Genomic DNA, 22,208 nt, shown 5'->3' with positions numbered 1-22,208 from the left:
GGGATGCTCCTGGGATGCATTGCTGGGATTGCACTGTGGTGAGGCTGCTGCACCAGGGCAGTCCCAAGCTTGGGACCCTGTCTGAGTCCAGACTTTCTTCCTGTCTCTTGACTCCCCGTTTCCAAGCCTTTGTGAGCAAGGGCAGATGGTTATTTTGGTGAAATGGATGTGTTCCACGTGGGCCTCAGCTTCCTCTGACTGTACAGCTCACAGGGCAGGGGAGGAGCACTCTGTGCCCAGTGTCAGGAGTTGAGGAAATGGCTGGAACTGGACCAGGGCAGGATCAGGCTGGAGATCAGGGAAAGGTTCTTCCCCAGAGGGTGGTCGGGCACTGACCAGGCTCCCCAGGAAATGGGCACAGCCCCAAGAGCTCCCAGAGCATTTGGACAACACTCCCAGGGATGCACAGGGTGGGATTGTTGGGGTGTCTGTCTAGGGACAAGGGATGGCCTCAATGATCCTGAGGGTCCCTTCAAACTCAGCATATTCTGTGTTGATCAAAGGAGCCTTCTCGGAGGTGGGCACAGAAAAGCACAAGGTGCCACAATCAGCTCTGCAGGTGTGGAGCCCTGCAAGGTAGCTGCAAAGCCTGCAAAGGTGGCATTTTTTCAGGCTGTCACTTAGTGAACATATCCCTGGATGCACACATCCAGCCCTGCTGAGCTGGCAGGAGTCTCCCAGCATTTGTGCCACATTTTTTCAGGAATCATCATGCATACACCGAATGCTTTACTGTCAAGGTTTTCTTTAGGATGTCTCTGTGCACCTGAGTATGTAGGCAGGTAGCAACCTGCTGGAGACAGCTCTGGAGGGCTTGCTGCTCTTGTCCTGTTGACAGTCCTATTCAGCCTACAGCAACAACAAAAGAATTCCTGGTCCACTGGAGAAGCACAGAGTGTGGATGGAGATCAGCCCTGAGTTCAGAGCTGACCTCAAACAGACCTGGTGGGGTGGCAGTCCTGTTGCAGGGTGTGCACAGGGGGGTTAAAAGCCTTCTAACAAAAATTGTAAATTACTGAGTGAAGGGCTTCCCTCAGCCCTTCTAGTGAGCCTGGAGAGTGTGCAGGGAAAAAAAATAATCTGTGTTTCAGTGGCCTTTGCATCAAGCTGTGGATAAAGTTTGAAAGTTCTAGGGAGTCTGATGTGAAAATATGGAGTATTGGTCTCCATTAGCTGTTTTACTTTGAGCATCTCCTACCATTCTAAACATAGCCATTTTTCTCTCTCTAGAGGCAAATCCTTTTGGATAGCCAAGCGTCCTTTGCCACTTTTGTAGGAAGAGCAGTTTATGGCCTAGACTTACATTATTCCAAATGCTTTTGGACCTCTTCTCCAAATGCTTAATTTGAGGGTCATCTCAGACAATGCTGTTGCTGGCACTCCTTGAGCTCCTCTTCTTATTCTCTTACTCTGTTATTTTAGGTTTGTGATGGCCTCAAAGAAAAGCTGTCTGACAACTTTTGTGAAGAATGGCTTTATTGTTGCCTATCAGCAAAATTTTCACATGAAAGGGTTGGTTACTGTGTAAAGCTCTCCAGTGTCGCACAAAACATCCTGCCAGTTTCCAGATCATAGAGCAGATTCTCAGTTAGTTAAAGAAGTTGTTCTTTGCTCCGGAATTAGCTTGGTGTATTTCTTATTGTTGCTTGAATTCCTAATTAATGATGTGAATTAAAATATTCTGTTTTCATTCCGTAATTTCTTATATTGTTTCTTTCAGCCAATGCTGGACAAGAGATGACAAATCACTTGTAGTCATTTAATTGTACAGTATTCCAGCAAGAACGGGTTTCTGTGTGTTTTAGTCTTGTAGGATGTTTAGAATTAAAATTTATTTGTAATGAAGTCATGTTTCATATTTGAAGTCAAGAGTTCTTAAAAATGTCTTACTTGGAAGGGTACATTCTTATACAGTTGGGCAGAATGGAGCATACCAGCCTCACCCACATAACTTGGTTATGTTCAACTAATCCTGTCTGTCTCTGGATGGGGCTTGGAGCAACCTGGGCTGGTGGAAGGTGTCCCTGCCCATGGCAGGGGGTGGGATGGCATGAGTTCAAGGTCCCTTTAGTTCTGTGATTCTGTGTAGAACTGGTGAAAGCTCTTGTTGGGTGGTGGGACAGGGAGGCAGGCACTGGGTGCTTACTGGTACTTGTAGGGCAAGCTTCTGACCTTTTCTGGGGGAGAAAAGAAAAGCCCAAAAATTAAAAAAGCAAGCTACTAAAGGATTTGGGTCTGTGTTTCCCTCCCTGCTGGGTGTCTGATGGTCCATGCTGTGAGTGTTCTCACCAGGGGTGAGGCAGGCTCTGGGACCTTTGCACTGCTTTGTCTGCAGGCTGGGTGCAGAGACCAGAGCTTTTCAAGTGTTTCTGTTTTGGGGGACCCTTGGCAATGTGGTACAGGCCCATATTCAGTGTGACCATGGAAAAATCAGTGGTGCTGAGCACCTAAATATGAAACTCATCATTTTTTTTGCTAGCAGAGACAAGAATATTTCTAAATCCCAGTGTTCCTTCCCAGTGGCTTACACACTTGGATTAATCTCAAACAGCTGCATCAGCTGGTGTCTGAGTTAGTTGCTGGGATTAATCTGTCCTTTCAGAAATTACACAACTGTTGCAATTAATTCCTCCTTTGAACAATTGATTTCAGAGGCCAGCCTCCACCCTTATCCTGCATGTATGGGATTTCCTGGGATTGCCTTAGGGGACTTGTTCCCTTGAAGCCAAGTTTGCTTGGAAATACTCACAGGATGCTGCTGGTTTTTTGTTTCTTTCAAGCTTAGCAGCAGAGTGAGCATGGGGAGGACTGAAAAAGAGAGAGGATTTGGGATTGAAGCTGCTGGAACCTCCTTTGCATTGCAAGAGAATTCCCATTGCATGGATGCCAGAGAAGCTGTTACACAGGGATTTTTTGACTTTTGGCATGAGGGAGCCATAAGGGTTGGTTTAGATTAGATATAAGGAAGTTTATACAGTGAGGATGGTAAGGCCTTGGCACAGGGTGCCCAAGAGAAGCTGTGGCTGCTGCTGGATCCCTGGCAGTGTCCAAGGCTGGGTTGGACAGGGCTTGGAGCAACTTGGGATCGTGAAAGGTGTCCTTGTCCCTGGCAGAAGGTGGAATGGGATGGGCTTTAAGGTCCCTTCCAACCCAAATCATTCTGGGATTCCATGATTCTGTCCTGGGGAGTGAGGGACAAGAATGTGAGTGATTTCTTGAGGTAGCATGGAAAGAGCAGAGATCCTGGTGTGTACAGAAGTATGTACACACATACATCTGTGAGTCATTCACTTGGACTTGGAAGACCACTGAAGGTTTCAAAATCAATGCTGCTGCCAGCAAAATCCATTATCCACAGCTGCTGAAGGGCACGGGGAAAGAGTTAGAGGGGAGCTGTGTGTGCTGCATTCCTGTGCTGTGAGGTCCTGTTCTTGCACAGCTGCCCAGCCTGGGGAGCAGCACTGCTCGTGTTGCTGCTCCCATGCTCCCACGCAGCTCCCTGCCACCCATCTGGGCCCAGGTGGCTTGGGGACCAAGTTAAAATTTAAAAAAAGAAAAACAAAAAAATAGGTACTTCCAAAAGTCTGTCCTTAATTAAGGGAACCCTAGAACAAATGCCAAGTCCCTGTGAAGCCAAAAAGTCTTATACATACGTTAGAATTTTGGCAGCTTCTTTAAATGCTTAAACAGTTCTTTGAACTTGGGCTGAATGTTCAGGCTCTGTTAATGAAGTGTGTGAGCACAGTTGTGCTAAAATAAGTGATTTAGATGGTTTGGATCTATCCAGAGTTTCTGGACTGCATTGTTGGGAACTGTCTAATGGTGTGTTATCCCTGATGCCATTGGTAACACACCATGGAGAGATCTGGGATACCAAATATCAAATTCACAGACGTGAGGTAGGTGTGGCAGACCTGAAAAAGAAAATCATCTGTTACCTGAGTCTTGTCTCTGCTGGATGACCAAGAGCCATATTTACCTGTTAGTGGGGGAGTGTTTGGAAGGATACAGGGAGCCCTGCTTGTTTTGTTGTTTTTTTGAGAAGATCCTGAGCAGGAGAACACAGAATAGGTGACAGTAACTCCATTTAAAATCATACAATAGATAAATCAAATGGTTTGAATTGGAGGGACCTTAAAGCTCATCTTGTTCCTTGCCCTGCCATGGGCAGGGACACCTTCCACTAGACCAGGTTGCTCCAAGTCCTGTCCAGCCTGGCCTTGGACACTTCCAGGGACTTGGTCTGTGGTAAAAACAGACATTTTCACAGCTGCAATTAAATCCCTCTTTCTGTGCTTCAGAAAAGTTTTGCTTCTGTCTTGAGTTTTTTCCCTTCCTCTTTAGGATCCGTCCCTTCTCTTCCAGTCTCTTCTAGCTGCACTGTTTTCTAGTCAAGGTAGTTCGTCCCTGGCTCACAGTGGAAACTGCCACTTCAGGGGTGTTTATATTTTGACTTGGTTTTCTAAGCCTGGCAGCTTTCAGACAAAAAGAACAGGGAAAAATGACTTGTCTGTTACTTTATTTACCACTTGTTTGGGAAATCTAAATCCAAATTTATGTTTGACTCATATTAGGGCTCTGTGGCTGGACTCTGCTTTTTCAGTTATTTTTGGCCAGGCTGATCTCACACCCTGCATGAGCAGGGCAGCTTTGGTGACAGAGGCTCAGCTCCACTCAGACCAGGCTGCCTCAAGGCACTGAAGGCCCAAGGCTTTTATGCAGGATCTAAACAATTGATATCTTAAAACTCCCGTCCTGTGCTCTCTTCATTGTGTGCCATTAGTGTTGTGGTAAAAAACATGGGACTGCTGGAGTAAATTATTAATAGTGGCTGGGCTGGATGAAGTGATGTGGATTTTTTCAATGCTCTGGGGCCTGAAATCCCTGGAGTGTCCCCAGAGCACTGGGGGAGGGAACCCCCTGTGCAGTGCCTGTTGCTGCTGGCTCAGCTCAGAAGGTGCTCAGGAAGATGCTGAGTCCTGCTCTGAGAGCTGAGCTTTGTCCTGGAATATCTGAGCACCTCTGTTAGCACAAGTTCTGGAACAGAGCACACAGAAATGTGCTTCCTCCATCACTTTGATGTGAGCTGTAATCTCTTTCTGGATGGTTTATTGCTGCTCAGCTCAGGAAAATGGCCAAGGGGAGGTACTGGTGCTTTTGTCACCAGTTTCTGTGTTGCAGTTGTTAGGAATTATCTACTAACAGGCTTTCCATTGACTTTGGGCTTTGCTTTGGAGGAGACCCTGTGGCTTTAGGGCACGTAGTCAGCCTGTGGCTCTTGCTTCAGTGGAACTCAATACTGAACCACATCCCATAGCAAACCTCGTGGGTGAGTTGAATCCCTGGCTGCAGGCAGAGAGGAACCAAGGGACACAGTTAAAGTGGATATCCCAGGGACTTCCTGGAATTTGATTGCATTCACAACTTAGTTCTGCAGTGTGTGGAAGCAGGAGGAGCCCTGGAAAGCCAAGAGCATCCTCTTCCTGTGAATCATTTTCAATGGAAGCCCAGCATCAGCAGCCTCCTGACCACTGTCATCATTTGTGTGTTCTCATTGGAGTGATGGGAAGGTCCCACTGGAACCTGAGTATCCAGATTTGACTCTCACAGCCATAAAATGGTGAACTCAATACCCTTCTCAAGCCCAGCAGTGTTCAAAATACTGACAAAAAGGGCAAGGAGCCTCCTTGCAGCTTTTGTTTTTGAAAGCTGGCTGCCTCCAGTCCTGACTCAGCTCTGCACTGCTTGAAAGTGAAGCACTGACCCCTGTTTGAAGCTGTCCCTCCCACTCTGTTTGCCAAAGGGGGAAGGTGGCAAATGTTAAATTCCATAGGAAAATTTCTGCAGGGCCCTGGCTGTGGGGTTTGCCTCAGCTTGTGGCACAGCATGACCCCATACTCAGATGAGCCAGTGGCACACAGGATGCATTTTGTCCTCTAGTATTTTTCCTATACAGATGGTGAAGATGAAAATTTTCTCCTCTGACCCGTTGCCTGAGGTAAATGAATTAAATAGCTTGGAGAACAGGGCTGAGTGTGAAGAAGTGAAAAGGGGGGATTGTTATTTTTAATTCCCTTTTTGGGGAGGAAAGGAGGAGAGCAACCATCAGAGCCTAAATTAACTCCCCCTTGCAAACATAATTTGAGGAGACATTATCAAGCTAAAAATATGAGCAGTTTGTAAAAGGAGCTATTTTCTGCATATGCTGCTACTCACATTACTTAATTAAAACAGGAGGTGCTTAATGTCATGCTTTGATTTTCCACTGAGTTTTTTTGGGAGGGGGTACTTTGAGCATGAACAATGAGGGCTTGTGTCCATGGTACAAATCCTGCTTAAAGCCAAAGTAAATATTGAAGTGGTTGTAGTTCTGTCAACATAAGCCCCTATACGAATATTCTCATTCAAACTTCTAAAAATTTACCTTCTGTTTATTGGAAATGGGTTTAAATCTGAGTGGGAAAGCTGCCATGTTACTGGAATAAAGGTGTCCATCTGAAGGTATGTTCTTGTCTATTTATTAAACTTTTTTTTTCTGAAAAGAGCGGGAGGAATTAGAATCTTTTTGCTCATTTTTTTCCTGGTTGTGTTGCACAGGCTTTAGGTTGTAAATCTTGTAGGAGACCTTTTTTCTTTAATTAAATTCTAGGTGGTTTTAATCAGCTCTTGAAAATGGTATTGCTGATCCACTCAAAAAACAGGATTTGAACCCTATGCCAGGTCAACAATATTGCTGATGGACTCCCACATAGATAATGGTGCTGTGCTCACCAACTTGCTTTTAGAAAATACACCCAAAAATCCAGGCAGTGCCTTAGTGTGAGGGCCATGTGGACAAACCATGCTCCTGGTGAGCTGAGTGGAGCTTGCTTACAGTGATCCACTCTCTTCATCCTGTCCAGTACAGATCATGGACCAGTAAGGATAAGAGGATGGAGTAAAAACACTTTTCCAGGACGGGGAAGTGGGCAGGGGTGATAGCATCTCTTGTGTGACGTGTTGTCACCACCACTGAAGTCTTAGCTGTGCACTTTGCTTCTTGAAATGCTGCAAAGTGCTACAGAAGTAGTGTTTATAATGTGGAGTGTCCTGATGTGCCTCTCAGGGCTTGAGGAGTTCTTGCTCCCAGTGAGAAATCCTGCTCACATTTTAATTGGCTTGTTTTTCTTGTACAGGGGTTGTCATTTAAAAAAAAAAAAAAAAGAGGGAAAAATAAAGTATGTGCCTGTTTTTTCCACACAGTGCTATTGCAAACACCAGTGCTGGTATTTTTTTCTGGAGGGGAAAGATGGACTGGTTCAGATACTACAAAAAGAGTCAGTGCTGGTGCTGTTTGATCTTAAATTAATTATTCTGTAACTAATAGTGATAATTGTTTTTGTAATGGTTTGGGTTGTTTGGGTTTTGGGGAACTTGATTTGGTTTGGGTCTTTTTAGTTGGGTTTTTTGAGCTCAAAGCTGGAAGAGCAAAGCTTTGCCAAACTACTAGTCATAGGGCATGTTTCATCCAGGGTGGAACAGACTTTATTGCCTTTGGGGACTTTTGTGCTTAGAAGTGCTGCTGGGTGGATAGTCCTGGAGAGAGCTGTCCCTCCTTTTGCCAGAGCCTTGGCTGATCCATGTCATCAGGAGTCTGCTGGGGTGGGAATTTACCTTCTGTGTATCACCATGGCAGCCTGGGCACTAAAGCCATAGAACCATGGTATGGTTTGGATTAGAAAATGCCATTTTCTTCCAGCAAATTCCTTGTGGGTAGATCTAGAGACTTCTTCAGCTCCCATTCACTCATCTCGCTTCTGGCTGGAGGATGTTGGCTGATGGTGTCATCCAGGGTGAATTTTGTCAAGGGCCTGCTGCCCTAGCAGGAGCAGGATGGAATACTCCAGGTGTGATGGGAAGAGCATCCTTCATCCCCCTTGTTGTGCTTAGGGAGGCAGAGGTCTTCCTTTAACTCTGCCAGTCACTGTCATTCAACTTCAGGGTTTCTTCTGCTAATCAGAGATTGGGGCTTCGTGAAGCAACTCTGAGCAGCTGAGGAAACAGCTTTCCATCATGGTAATCCTTTTCTCTGAGGTTTAATGGCTCTATGTTTTCATGTTGTCACAGAAATTTGTGTTTTGTTTGAGAACCCTGGGTTTCTATTGCACAGCCCTGCAAACAGTCCCTATCTGAAACATTTTGGGCTTGTGTCTGCACAGAGTTGAATGGAGAAGGATCTCCTGGCTGAGATGGGAGCAGCCAGCATAAAACTGAAATTAGTTTGACAAGTATGCAGCTGAAACTTCCCCTTTTCCTGCCCAAACTGCAACAAATCCCTTCTTATGTCCCCACTGATACTGTGTGAGGTTAGAAGGACTGGGATGAGGTGAGGAAGAACATGATGAGGCTTGCTGAGGGAAAGAGGCACATGGATCTGACTTTGTGAGAGCTGTGTGCTGACTTTAAGGAGTCTCCATGGTCCTTAAGGGTGATCTGGACCTGGAAAAGAGGATGTTCTGGGATGGGCTACAGCATTCCCCAAGGTGGCCTCATTTGTGTGATGCCCAGTTGCATTGTGGCCCCGGTGCCACCTTCTTGGTGCCACTGCAGCTCCAGTGATGACAATGACCATGAAGCCATTTCTCCAGTTCTCTGGTATTTTAGGAATTCTGAAGTTGTTTGCTGGCTGTGCAGCTGGAATGTGGGAGGAAAGCAGAGTGAGACCTGTGAAACACCTTGGTGGCTGTGGGAACCCAAGGAAGTGTGTGAAAATGGGCTCTAGGGGATGAGCGTTATCCATAAAACACATGGAGCAAGTCAGATTTACACCAGCTCAGCACTGTGACTGTTTTTGTCCTGTTCATGCATCATTGCAAACTAGATCTACAGAGCAGCATGAGCCAGGGTCTTGATCAAAAGCAAACCCTGAAGCCATGACTAAGCCCAGCCTTGCTTTGTGACAGGAGAACAGTTAATGACACAGGAACCAGTCTCTAATACTTGCTGAACTTTCACTATTTATTATTTCAGCAGGCATAAATAAATATTTAACAAATAAGCCTCTTGGCCTTAAGTGATTGTGGTGTTCTGATTATAAATAAACTGAAAATGCAAGTGCTTGGTTCTTTTTTACTTTAAAGCAGGCTAGTCCCCATGGGAATAATATGTCCCACAAACTGAAAAGGGTTTGTGTCCTGGTTTTCATCTGTAGGGTCATATGGTGACTTGGAGTGGAGGTATTTTCCTGAAATAGCTTTGGAGTAGCTGTTAGGGTTTGGGATGTGACTCCTTTCTGCATGGCCTCCCCTGGCTACAGGGAGCTCTTGCTTTCAGTAAGGTGGAGGATGTTCTGGGACGTGCCTTTGGGTCTCTGGAGCTGGAGGATGGAACAAGAAATGTGTAGCAGTTGAGGGGAGCTTCCAGCAGCCTCCCCTCAGTGATGTGTTTCACACTGTCTTTAGTGTCTGCACCAGACCTTGTGGGACTGTTTATATTCCCAGAGGAATATGAAGGGATCCTAAATTCCCAGTGGAGCTTGCTGAGCTGCGCACTGCCATGGGACTGTGCTTTCCTGCCCATTCCAGCTAGGAAAAATGAGCAGCCCTTTCAGTGACAGGAGTTTGTGGTGGGGTCTGACACAGCCCCCTGCTGGGTGTGCAAAGCCCTTGGTCCCAGGGAAGGCAGCTGGGCAGGAGCAGCTGGGATGGGACTTGGCTCACTCATCCTGTGACCTGATGGCTTGAGCATCCCAGGCACAGAGCAGTGTGTGGGAGCATTTCCATGGGATTGCTCTCGGGGATGTGAATTTTTGCCTCCTGTTCCAGTTTGTTCGGCTCAACCCTGAGGAAACAAAAACATTCTTCAGTGAGCACTGTGTCTCTTCCTTTCACTAAAGGCACATTTTAGTAATTTGTTTCAGTTATTAAATGGTTCTTATGTCAACCCACAGGCTTTGTTCCCTTTCCACAGTGGTGGTACTCAGTTGCCAGCTGGAGTTAAACCTCAACTGTGTATCTTGTCTTTTTTGGTGGCTGGACTGGACAGAGCAGTCCATGGTAAAGCAGGGATTTAGGCAAAGTCACAAACCTAGTGCTAATGTGCCTTCTTTGCTCTTGCTTTGCCAGGGCAGCCACTGACCACAACATTGACAACACCACAGCAATCCTCAGGGAGTGGCTGAAGAATGTGCAGCACCTGTACCACGATGTGGAGTGGAGGCCCATGGAGGAACCTGTGTGAGTACCTGGGACGGCTCTGGGCTGCACAGCCCAAATTCAAGGGGTTTTCTGTTTCCAAACCGGGAGTTGTACTAAATGTCCAAGTGTTAAAATGTGGATTATTTGCTTTCTGGAGTCTGTCCCATTAAAATTGTGTTCTTAGGGAAAAAGGTGAGATAAGGTCTCTGTAGAAAGGTCTGTTGACTTCAGTGAAGCACCTCATGCAGAATTTTGTGGAAGAAAGTATTTTCCATTCAGTTATTTAGCAGCTGTAGCTGCTCTCTTTGCATGGTAAACAAATTACATCAGGAGCTACAGGGAATTAAAGTGATCATTCTTTATTTGCAAGGAAGCAGAGAAATTATAGCCCATTCTGTAGTATCTATGGAAGCTCTGAGACATCAAATATTCAGTAAGTGCTGAGCCAGAGAACTATATTTAATTCCACATATTATGCCTTTGCATGACTTGCAGGACCATTGCTTTGAAATATGATGTGTTGGGTTTTTATAATTTTTATTTTTTTTTAGATCAGCTGTTCCTGGCTTTGTTCTGTTTTCAGTTTCTTCCATCAAGGAAAATTACATCAATTTCCCCATCCTTTGGCCTTGCTTTTATATTCGAGTTCCTCACTGCAGTGATGGGGAGTTTGTGGTACAAACCCCCAGGGAGTTCTGGTTTTATTGACATATTTAATCCTTTCATTTAAATTGAGTTTTCTTCATCCTGCCAAACTTTGCTGAAGTTCTGCAAAAACCTTTTGAAATTCTTAGCTCCTTCCTTGACTTATGCTGGCACTGTTTCAAAGTTCTGGATTTTTATTTCTCACTGGGATCTGCCCCTGAGTTCCCTTCCATCTTTGTTAAAAAGCCATTGCTTTTGGAGCTGATCCTGCCATGCAGACTTTGCTGCCATGCTTGTGGGGCTGGGTGTTGGGAGATTTAGGAGCTGTTGCTGGGATGTGTTAACAATTCCTAATAATGCCCAGAGCCCGGGGAGGCCAGGCTGCCTTCACCTTCACATCCCAGCTCTGCTGGTTCTGCTGGGCCAAGGGGAGCTGGATTTGCAGCCTAGCAGAGGGCAGATGGGTTTGTAGGGGTCAGGCAGGGTCAGTGAGCCTCAGGTCAGTTTGGAGGGGTCCCCTCTCTACAGCAGCTCCTGCCTTGGATGGTGCTGCTTTGCTGGGTCGGCAGAAAACTGTGGTGCTGCTTGTTCTCTGGTGCTTTCTGTGCTCATGCCAGCACAGAACTTGGAATTATTCTCCCTCAAAACCTCTCCTGGGTTGCCTGAGGTGACTCTAATGCTGTTTTGATTTCATAATGAAGGCAGCAATGGAACTCTTTTTTTTTTTTCCCTTCTACTCTCCTGCTCTCCTTCTTTCTTCTTCCCTCTTCTTCCCCTCTCCTTTTTCCTTCCTTTTTCTTCTTTTTTTTTTTTAGTGTAATAAAACCCAGACACAGATTACAGTTACTTTTTTCCTTTTCTAGGTCTTACCCAGAAGAAATTGGGCCCAAACACTGGCCAACATCCCGATTTACTCACGTGATGAAGCTGCGACAGGCTGCCCTGCGCGCTGCCCGGGAGAAGTGGTCAGACTATATCCTGGTAAGGGCAAAGTTGGATTTATTACCTGGCCTCAGGCAAGAGCTTTCCACATGCTCACTTGGGTACTGGGGGCTGTCAAAGAGTTTTCTCTCCATCTAAAGACAAATTGAGATGTCGTGGGTCATTTCTTGGTCTGGTGAGCCAGAGTCTTTGCAGTGAGGGAGGTGAGTCCTTGCCTAAGCTTGGAACTTTCTCCACTGGCATCAGGACTGAACACAGTCCTGGTGGTGGGAGGTACCTGCAAGGTTCCCCCAGACTGAACCTTCACGTGGTGAAATGTAAGGGAAATAAATAGTAGTGCAGAGCATGTGCTGTCAGGAGGTTGTGTGGAGTCAGGGAAGCTCTGTGCCCATCTGTGCCTGGAAGCAGCTGTCCCCAGGTTTCCCTGTGACAGCCCTATAGAGTCAAACCCACCAGCTCACTGCTTTTGGGGTCTTTTTTTTTGCTGACCTCATGGAATCCTAAAATTGTTAAAGTTAGAAAAGGCCTGGGATCTCTGAGTCCAGTTGTTGACCTGCCGTGTTCACCATTAAGCCACACTCCCAAGTGCCAGATGCACGCGTTTTTCAGACACTTCCAAGGATGGTGACTCCACCCCTGCCCTGGACAGCCTATTTCAGTGCCTGGCCGTTTTTTTAGAAGGAATTTTTCCTAATATCCAATCTGAACTTTCCCATGGTGCAGAGCCCAACTCCCCCTGGCAGCCCCCTCCTGTCCTGGAGCTGTGCAGAGCCAGAAGGTCCCCCCTGAGCCTCCTTTTCTCCAGGCTGAGCCCCTTTCCCAGCTCTCTCTGCCAGTCTTGGTGCTCCAGCCCCTTCCCCAGCTCCATTCCCTTCTCTGGACACACCCAACCCCTCCAGGTCTTTTCTTGTTGTGGAGGACCAGAGGTGCCCCAGCAGTGGCAGCACTGGGGACAGGCACTGCCCTGGGGCTGTGACCATACCAGGGCTGCTCATGTGCCCCTGGCTGCCTCATTCCCTGAAAGCATCAGGGAAATCATATTGTTTCCTCTCTTAACAATTTTCTTTTTCCTCTTCCTTCTCTAGTTTGTTGATGCAGATAATTTACTGACCAACCCACAGATCCTGAACCTGCTGATAGCAGAAAACAAGACCCTGGTGGCACCGATGCTCGAGTCCCGCTCCCTCTACTCCAACTTCTGGTGTGGCATCACTCCCCAGGCAGGTGAAGGGTGCTGGGGGCTGAGTGAGTGGTGTCCTGAGGGGCTCCTGCCCCTGTCTCAGCAGGCATCCTCCCTGTTCTGTGGGCTTTCCCATCTGCTCCTGAACAGAAGCTACTGTAGCTCTGAGGTGGTGTTAACTCACTATGATCTCACTAACCACACAGAAAATACTGATAAGCAGATCAGAATTTTTTAAGGTGGTTCCATGTTTCTGTAAGGGCCTTAAAACCCTTGGTGCATAATTTTAGGCCATTTTTTTGGTATAGTGATGCTAATCCAAGAAGAATTTGCTTTTCTTTGCACAGATCTCCATTGTGTCTAAGTTGTCTTTCTCATCTGTGAACAAGTTTTTTGAAGTGGGGCAACATACTTTGCCTTGTAGGGAATGTGTGTGCTGAAGCATGCATGTAACATGAACCTAAAAATGAGAGTTTCATGTTACCTTTTCAGTGTTACCTTTTCAATATTACCTTTTCATTTTACTTCTGGCCCACATAACAACTGCATTGGGTCAGAGCACAGGCTCATCTGCAGATGTCTGGGGAATACTATAAGGATAGGGCAAAAAAGTGAGTGTTACTTCCCCAAAATGCTTTTCTTTCCTCTGGCAATCCCCTTATGGGTTTCTGAGGAATGTATTTGTCTTTAAAGCTCTCAGTGATTTTTTTAATTTATTTATTCTACAGAAATCTGTGTTCAAATCTATTTTTTGGCACCTACACCAGCTTCTGGCAAGGAGTTCCACAGTTCAAACTAAATAACTGGATAAAAAATAGCAGGAAAAAGTCCTGAACTTTCCAAATTCATGGGAAGTAAATATAGTGATAAGGGGGGTGTGACGAGGTGTGTTTACTTGTTTCACTTGGGTTTGTTTGCTTTATTTGAAATTGGAGATACAAACTTCACAGCAAAGATATTGATTGTGCTTTAAGTTTTTAAGGCTGAGTCCTGAACCAACCAGGTTTTTCACTGGGGTCCATCAGCCCTGCTTCACAGGCTGAAGTGGATCTCTGCCCATGGGCACCAGCCCTACCTCTCCAGTAGGAAGCTTCCACCATTACCAGCACTATCTGAGAAAAGGGGAGAGGAAAACCAGCAAAGGCATCTTGCAAAATCTGGTTAAAAAGAATCGTGCTGGAGTGAACAGGAAAGTTCTCCCTTTATTTTTAGCTTTTCTCTTGTTTCTGCTTCATGTGCTCAGCGTTGTTCTCCCAGGGGCCTTGGGAAGGGAATAACAGCTGGAGCACATCCTGACACAGCTTCCCCCAGCACAGAGCCACAGGGAGCCAAGCCCAGCTCAGACAGGCTGACATTTCTGACATTTGTCTGTCATGGAGCAAACCCAGGAGAGGCAGCAGCGCAGGGGAGGTGGAGGCCTCCTTGCCTACATCTGATTTATGAGCAGGGAACAGCCCCAAAAACCTGGAGTGAGCCACTAGAGGAGGAAGGATGAGTGTCCAACATCTTCACTTGTGGGCATTCTCAGGTGTCTGTTAAAGGGTGGGTGTGTTAACCCTTCCTTTGCTGGGAGTGCCAGTCACATCTGTTCCCACCTGCTGCTTCCTGTGGCAGTGGGGATGGCTGTGTTTGGGATATCCCATCTTCACAGTATGGACACAGAGGGAGGTGGCAGATCCATAACCAGGCACAAGCACCATGCTGTGGCCCCCCATAGCCCAGGGCAGAGCAGTTCTGCTGGGTTTTGCTCAGCCACTGCCTGAATGATCATGGAAAATAGAACAGGAATGGATCTTTAACTTCCCTTAGTGACTCACTGTTTCTGTAAAGCCCAGAATCTGTTCTGGATTCAACCATCCAGGTGTCAATGTAATGCTCTAGAGTTTTCTTCCTGGAGAATTCAGTGTATTTATTTCCACATGAGCCACACACTGTGAGTGTTGCACCCAGAGTGCTGGAAGGCTGGCAGAGCTCTGGGTACAGGGAATTAATTACCCAGGAGCTGAGTGAAGTGCCTCCCTGTGCAGAGTCAGGAGTATCAAACCTGCTTGCCCCAGGATGGAGGAAGCAGAAATTCTTACACAGCCGATGGAGACTGAGTTGTTGCCTGCAGTTGGAGACTCAGTTGTTTCACTGCAGTGAAAACAAATGATTTTTTTTTAAGGCATGGAATAGAATTAATTTGCAGATCCTACTCTCTGAGGTACTAAATGGACTTTGTGCCTATTGAGTGTAGAGGATGTCATGGATGCTCAGCAGCTTCCAGGATCAGGCTGGAGAGTCTAAATGCAAAAAGGGTTTTGAAGAACCAGGAGAAAATAGTCTGAGGTTTGAAGCTCCATTGCAGGGGAATTTTGCAGTGGAGAGGCTGGGCTCTCCAAGAGCTCCTAAAAAGTAGGCAGGAGCTCAGTCTTTAACTTTTGGGATGAAGACTGTTTCTAAACACTTGGCTGAGCCATTTCCAAATGGGAGACACTGAAAAAGCTGGGAGTTGAGCTTTGGTGAACCTCTGCTGGAGAGTTCAGGGCATGAGCTTTTGCTGAGGAATAGCTTTGAAACAGGAATCTCTTGTAACAACAGCTCCCTCTGTGGTTTCAGGGCTACTACAAGAGGACCTTGGAGTATCCCCTGATCCGGGAATGGAAGAGGATGGGCTGTTTTGCTGTCCCCATGGTGCATTCCACGTTCCTCATTGACCTGAGGAAGGAGGCTTCTGCCAAGCTGGCCTTCTACCCCCCACACCAGGACTACACCTGGAGTTTTGATGACATCATGGTCTTTGCCTTCTCCAGTCGCCAAGCAGGTGTGTCCAGGGCCTGTGCTGGGGAGGGATCTCTCCTAGAGACACACAGGTTCTCACCCCAAAAGTCCTGGGTGGAATTCCATGTGGAGTTGCTCCTGTTCCCTTTCCTCTCAGATCCAGTCAGGGATAACCAGCAGCAAGTGACTGGAGAGGCAGTTTTGGTTTGCTGCTAGTTTCAAAGGATGTGGGGGCTGTTCTTGGGATGGGGCAATATTTCAGAGACAAAACATGTGACTCCAGCCTTGGTTTGTGTCACAGCAGGTGAGCACAGGCAGGTGCTGGACAAGTGGAAGGTGGTCTAGGGGTGAGGTATCTAAAGTTACCACTTCCAAAAGATCCACGAGGAAAGGGGTGGGGACAAGAGACTCCTTAAACCACAGAATCCTAGGACAGTTCAGGTTAGGAGGGACCTTAAAGCTCATCTCACTCAACACCCTGCCATGGGCACAGACACCTTCCAACTAGACCAGGTTGCTCCAAACCCTGTCCAGCCTGGCTTTGGGTACTTCCAGGGAGAGGAAATCTCTGGCTGTTGATGTTTTAAGAGAGCTCCAGGTGTTGTTGAGACATCAGTGTCTCAAGTGCCTTATGCTGCTGCTGTTCATGCTTGTGGTGAGGATGTTTAGTCCCATTTATTTCTGGAGAGTGATTTATTTCTTGTGAGTGCTCTGTCTCCAGCAGAGTCCAGGCTGGCAGACCTGTGTGTAGCAGTGTCAGAGCTGAAGGGGGTTCCCAGAACTGTAATGGCCATCTCTGTTGTTATTTGCCTGCTGTGTTGAAAAGGGAAAAGTTTGGGGCATTTTAAGGAGAAAGGGATTGGTGAAACCTCTGCAGCACCCATAAGTGCCTTCTGTTCAGAGATTGCGAGTGGTGACTTGCTGGAGTGGATTATCAAGGAAAAGTTGTTCATGGATCTTCTGAATGATGTGCAGTTGGTGCTCCCTGTCCTCTGCAGAAGATGTGAAGTTAAGAAGAGCAGGAAGGATTGCTCTTGGGAACAGGCAGGGAGAAAGCCAAGGAAGAAGGGTTGTTGTTGTTCTGCAGGATGAGCCTCCCTTCCGCTGTTCCCAGACCAGCAGAGACGCCACCAGCTGCCTGTAGCTTCCCTTTTAGTGCTGGCTCTTGTTGGCAGGTCTTGACAGCACCAAAAATGATGATGTTGTCTTGGCAGACTGGGCAGGGCATTGTCAAATTCAGCTGCAAGTGGATGAGGAGTGTGAGATAAGATGAATGATGGAGGAGAGGCAGCAAGAGCTGAAATTGGAGCCCTTGGGAAGCAGAGGTGAGAAGTGAATTGCAGAGCAGCTTCAGGGTCCTGACTTTCAGACTCAGGACATCAGTGCAGAATCCCAGAGTCCCCCAAGGCCATTCAGTCCAGTGTTTCCCCAGCACTGCCAAATCCATCACTGAGCCCTGTCCCCAAGTGCCACGTGTTTGCTCTAGAGGAGAATTGAGGTTTAAGTTTGGAGAGCAAAGCAGGCTGCTTAAAATCTACCCCTCCACTTCTTCCCTCTGACAGCTCTCCCAGAAGTGCAGCCTCCATCCCATGTGGTTGCTGCTGCTTCAGAAACATTTCAGGCATTCAAACCTATCAATTTTTCCTTCTGTCCTAGAACACTAGCTTTTTCCAGGACTGACCCATGACATGAAAACTTTGCTCCAGCTGTCTGGCCTGTTGATCTGCTCAGATTGTTGATTTGTGTCCTGGGCTGAGTTTTGTCACCCAGGATAAAAGGATGACATCCAAGTTCAGAAATGTGAAAAATGTGTGAGCTTCGAGGTAAACTTCTTTTTGGAGTGATTTCACTTGCTTTCCCTGAAGTCATAAATTATATTGGCTTTTGTCCAGGCCAAGAGCTGTGCTCAACACCTCACATCAAACCATCGATTTCCACCAGGGAATCTGCTGCTGGAAACAGCTGTTCTGTGATGCTCCAAAGAGGTGGTCCCACCTCTGAGAGAGGATGTGGCCTGTGTGGGAGTCCTCAATCTGAATAAGACTCAGAGTGGGTGTGTTATTGCCAGCACTGGACTCTGCAGAGCCCCTTGCACTCACAGGAGAGCTTTTAGCCAGCCAGGAGAAAAACAGGCTCAGGTGACACCTTGGAGTCCCTTCCAGTACCTAAAGGGCCTCTAAGAGAGCTGGAGAGGGACTTGAGACAAGGGATGGACAGGACAGGGTCAGATGGGATATTAGGAAGGAATTGTTCCCTGTGAGGCTGGAGAGGCTCTGGTACAGGTTGCCCAGAGAAGCTCCTTCCCTGGAAATGTCCAAAGCTGGGTTGGACAAGCCCTGGAGAAACCTGGGATAGTGGAAGATGTCCCTGCCCGTGGCAGGGGTGGAAGGAGATGAGTTTCAACCAATCCAACCCAAACCATTCCATGAGTCCATGATCTCCTGAGCTGCCTTTCAGCCTGAGTCTCTGAAGCCCTCTGAGCCAGCCAGCAGGAAGGTCTGGTCACAGGGAAGTGGAGGCAATTTTGATTCCTTAACTGCAGCTGTGGTTTTAGGACATGACTATAAATCCTGGACACTGCCTTTAAAGCCCATTAGGAATTATAATATAAATACCTGCCATTTTTCTATCCCTTGTAGCAATCATTTAACTTCATTATAAAAACAGAGCTGGCAAGTGAGTCCCCCTCCCCACTTTAGGGGAGGTTTACCATTTCCAAGTACCTGTTATCCCAAACAGAACAAGAACACTGGTGTGAACCTGTGCAGATTAAGTGTGTTCAAGGCAGCGGAAGACAAGAACTGAGATCAGTGAGCCAGATAAGATTAGTTGATTAGATCAGTGCCAAATCCATTAATGTCAGCAGGTAGAGGTTTTTTATTCTGCCATTTACCTAAATTGCAGCTGACAGCTGAATGTGTTTTGGCAAGTAGCATAGCCAGCAATTTACTTGTACAACTTAAAATTAGAGAAACACCGGAGTCTCATTAGTGCCAACAGTTCCACTCTGCTAAAAATACCATGGATTAGGGGCACCAATAGATGAAAGCATCAGCACACCAGGTAGTGTCTGCTTTTCATTTATTTCCTCGAGGGAGGGGGCTGGTTAAGCTTGTTTCATTAAAAAAAAAAAAAAGAGGGCAGTTTTTGGCCAGTTGCTTGGGCTCTAGCAGATTTGATTTGGGTTAGTTAATAAAGAACTCAATGAAAACAATGGAAATACTTCCCTGGATGTAGCTTTTGAGCATATTGCCTGATGTGAAAGGCAGAGTTACAGCCAGTGGTGAGCAAATCCCTGTCATCCCAGAGGGAAAAGCATTCTGCTGATGCTGGGATGTTCCCACTGGGTGAGTCTGTGCCCTGCAAATGCATCTGCTCCAAGGACAGGCTTTACACTTTCTCTCTGTTTCCCACCTTTAACAAGCAGCTGCAAAAGCTTTTGAGTAGAAGGGTGTTTATGTTATCATATCTGTTCTCCTCACTGGTGTCTCACTCTGGGATTTTCCTTTAACCTTCAGGGCACAGTAAAAATTAGTTCTGGAGAAGAGAGGACTGTGTTTGGTGGTGACTTGGCATTTCAAAGGTTGTTGTCATATGTGTTCCTCCAAGTCCTTTGCCAGCACGGGTGAAAATGTATCACCTTTATTTCCTAGCCAAAGCAAAAGGAAACAGTGATAAAGAAGAGTGGGCTGGGTTAGTAGGGACCTTGAAGATCATCTTGTTTCAGGGACACCTTCCACTGTCCCAGGCTGCTCCAGGCCCCATCCAGCCTGGCCTTGGACACTTCCGGGGATCCAGGGGCAGCCACAGCTTCTCTGGGCACCCTGTGCCAGGACCTCACCACCCCCACAGGGAACAATTCCTTCCCTTTATCCAATCTAAACCCACTGTGTTTCAATAGGAAGCCATTCTCCCTTGTCCTGTCAGCCCAGACCCTTGAAGGGTTATTTGGGCAGCCAGTAGGGATTGCTTTTATGAGAGAGGCCACTTGCTGCCAACCAGGCAAAACAGAAAGTGGAACTGGAATGATTTTTAAATGTTTGCTTATGAAGCAGAACTTTTTGGGACTGAGGTCCTGGCACAAGTGTGTTTGTGGCTATGTAGGCACAGTGAAATGCCCTGGAACAGCCTGATTATAGTTTGTGCTTTTCTGTGATCCCCAGGAGTACAGATGTTCGTCTGCAACCGTGAGCACTACGGGTTCCTTCCCATGCCCCTGAAGCCACAGCAGTCACTGCAGGAGGAGGCTGAGAACTTTGTGCACACCCTGATCGAGGCCATGAGTGAGTTGCTGTGCCCTTGCCATGATTGACCCCCCAGGTTAATGCCCACAGAGCCACAGAGCTCTCCTGCTCAGCTCTCATTCTCCTGGGAGTCTGCATCCTGACCTGCCTGCTCTAATATTGTTTTGATATTCAGTTCTCTGAAATTTTTCACCACTTTTCCACCTAGGGATGCAATTGCTTCATAGTCAGGTCAATCCCATCCACAAAATCCCTCAACGTCCCCAGATCAAATGCATCTTCCATGTGGAAAGGGTGATGCATGTCCATGTTTTCTTCCTGATGTCTGCCTGGCACGTGGCTGCTGGCTCTGGCTTTGCCATGAGATGCTTCCGGCTGTTCCCATCCTGCAGTGGCTCCTGATCCCGGCTCCCGGGAGGGAGACACCTTCAGACACACCATGTCACTGCAGGGTGTGCACCAGGGTCACGTTTGGGCTCTCTCCTCTCTTTCAGTCGATCGCCCTCCTGTGGAGCCCTCTCAGTTCATCTCTGTCCCTCCGAAGCACCCTGACAAGATGGGGTTTGATGAAGTAAGGAGCCTGCTCTGCTGTTTATTGTCTTGTCTTCTCACTCATCACCTGATCCTTCACATCCCTTCCAACTTAAACCGTGCCACGATTCTCATGTTTTAATCTGGCCAGGAAGAGAAGGCAGAAGTGAGGCTGAAAAGCAGGTTAACTCCCCTGTTCTTGTTTTGTTTGCTCTGCTTCTGACTCTGCAGAGCAGCTTGGCCTCCCTTCCCTCTGTAACAAAAATTGGCCCTTTGGTAAAGCTCTCCAGCTTTCCAGTGGCAGGAGGGAAGGATTTCTCTCACCTGAGAGAGACACTGGAGAGCTGAGAGCAGGTGGGGGATCCAGGCTCACAGCTGAGTTCAGCCCACCTTGGGTACCCCAGGGAGGCAAACCATGCCTGGGGAGAAGGCTGGAGAGGGATGTGCCAGGTTTGGCTGCCTGGTGTCTGTGTTATTCCCAGAGCCAGCAGCCCCTGTGTGTGCAGCTGCCAGGGTGGCTCTGGGACAGAGGGAGTTGTGGGGATCAGGGGAGCCTTTGTCTTCTTGGTGTGCTCTGTCTGTCTGTGGGGCTCCTGAAGCTGAACCTGGTCCAGCTGTGTGTCTTTGAGCATCTGTGTTTAAGGCACAGCTGGTCCAGGTTTTTTTCCATGTTGTCCTTTGTGGCTGTGCTGTATTTATCCAGTTTGTTATTCTTTCATTTGTACTGAGCTGAAATTTGTTCTGCTTCTTACTGGGATGAGGATTTGCTCCACACACTACAAGGCTGTGCTTGTACCAGCCTGCATGGGACTGAAAAATATCCCTGAAACCCTGAGGGTTACCTGCAATGAGGGCTCCAGTCGTCAGCCCTCCAGCAGTCTCCTTGAGGCTTTGGTTAGAGCCTGCCAAGACATCTCTGTTCCAGCCTTGGCTCTCTGCTCTGGCAGGCATCACAGTGGATTTCCAATGCCTGAAGTAATCATAAAAATCCTTTCTTTACCATGGATGGTGGCCCTGCTGATAATCCTAAATCCAGGCAGTGGCAGTGTTGTGGGTCAGTGTTCCTCTAGGATTGATGCTGCAGATGTTACTCTGTTTGATATAAACCTAAATATCCTGTATCTTTGGAAGTTATAGACTTGGCTCTAGCTGGTCTCGTCTCACTTTTCTTCATTCTCAAAGAGTAAGTTTCCTCCATGAACATCCATTAAAAGCAGCTGTTTGAGAAAAAGCCTCTACACTTCCAACTCAAAACCAACTCCAGCTTTTTGACAAGTTCTAGATGACCTGGAGCAAACACACACGTGGTATTTTCACAAGACCTGCTTTTCCAGTGGGGCTGCTGGAGAGGGGTGGATCAGGGCTTCCCTTCTCCCTCCCTCCCAGCTGGGAGTCTGATGTGCTCATGTCTTTCTCTTCCAGATTTTCATGATCAACCTGAAGCGTCGCAAGGACCGGCGGGATCGGATGCTGAGGACGCTCTATGAGCAGGAGATTGCAGTGAAGGTAGTGGAGGCTGTGGATGGAAAGTGAGTTTTGGTTGGGTTTGAAGATGTTTTCAGAGTGGGATATGCTTTACTGCTTCACAGCATCTCCTTGGATGCCCTGACTTCCAGCAGGGCAGGGTTGGCTGTGGGGGATGCCCCTGACCATCTGTTTGGGGCAATCCTGCTCTGTTTCTTTCCTCCTTTGCAATTAGTCAGTCTCTGTGAGAGAACCAGGCCCTGGGGT

General features: G+C 47.3%; 1 protein-coding gene across 2 annotated transcripts in view; it reads left to right on the top strand.

Moving 5' to 3' along the window:
- The window catches only part of COLGALT2 (collagen beta(1-O)galactosyltransferase 2), a 49,070-nt gene that overhangs the window by 22,271 nt on the left and 4,591 nt on the right, over positions 1-22,208 (top strand). For both annotated transcript variants that reach the window (XM_033067097.2, XM_033067099.1), the window contains exons 2-8: positions 10,104-10,214; positions 11,684-11,801; positions 12,848-12,982; positions 15,541-15,745; positions 19,866-19,985; positions 20,441-20,517; positions 21,900-22,006. In XM_033067097.2, the coding sequence (XP_032922988.1) occupies positions 10,104-10,214; positions 11,684-11,801; positions 12,848-12,982; positions 15,541-15,745; positions 19,866-19,985; positions 20,441-20,517; positions 21,900-22,006 (873 nt within the window). The remainder of the gene's footprint in view (positions 1-10,103; positions 10,215-11,683; positions 11,802-12,847; positions 12,983-15,540; positions 15,746-19,865; positions 19,986-20,440; positions 20,518-21,899; positions 22,007-22,208) is intronic.

This window comes from Catharus ustulatus, chromosome 9 (assembly GCF_009819885.2).
Source record: "Catharus ustulatus isolate bCatUst1 chromosome 9, bCatUst1.pri.v2, whole genome shotgun sequence".
Classification (NCBI taxonomy): domain Eukaryota; kingdom Metazoa; phylum Chordata; class Aves; order Passeriformes; family Turdidae; genus Catharus; species Catharus ustulatus.
Note: the sequence above shows the minus strand (reverse complement) of the source record. Positions and strands in the feature narration are given on the sequence as shown.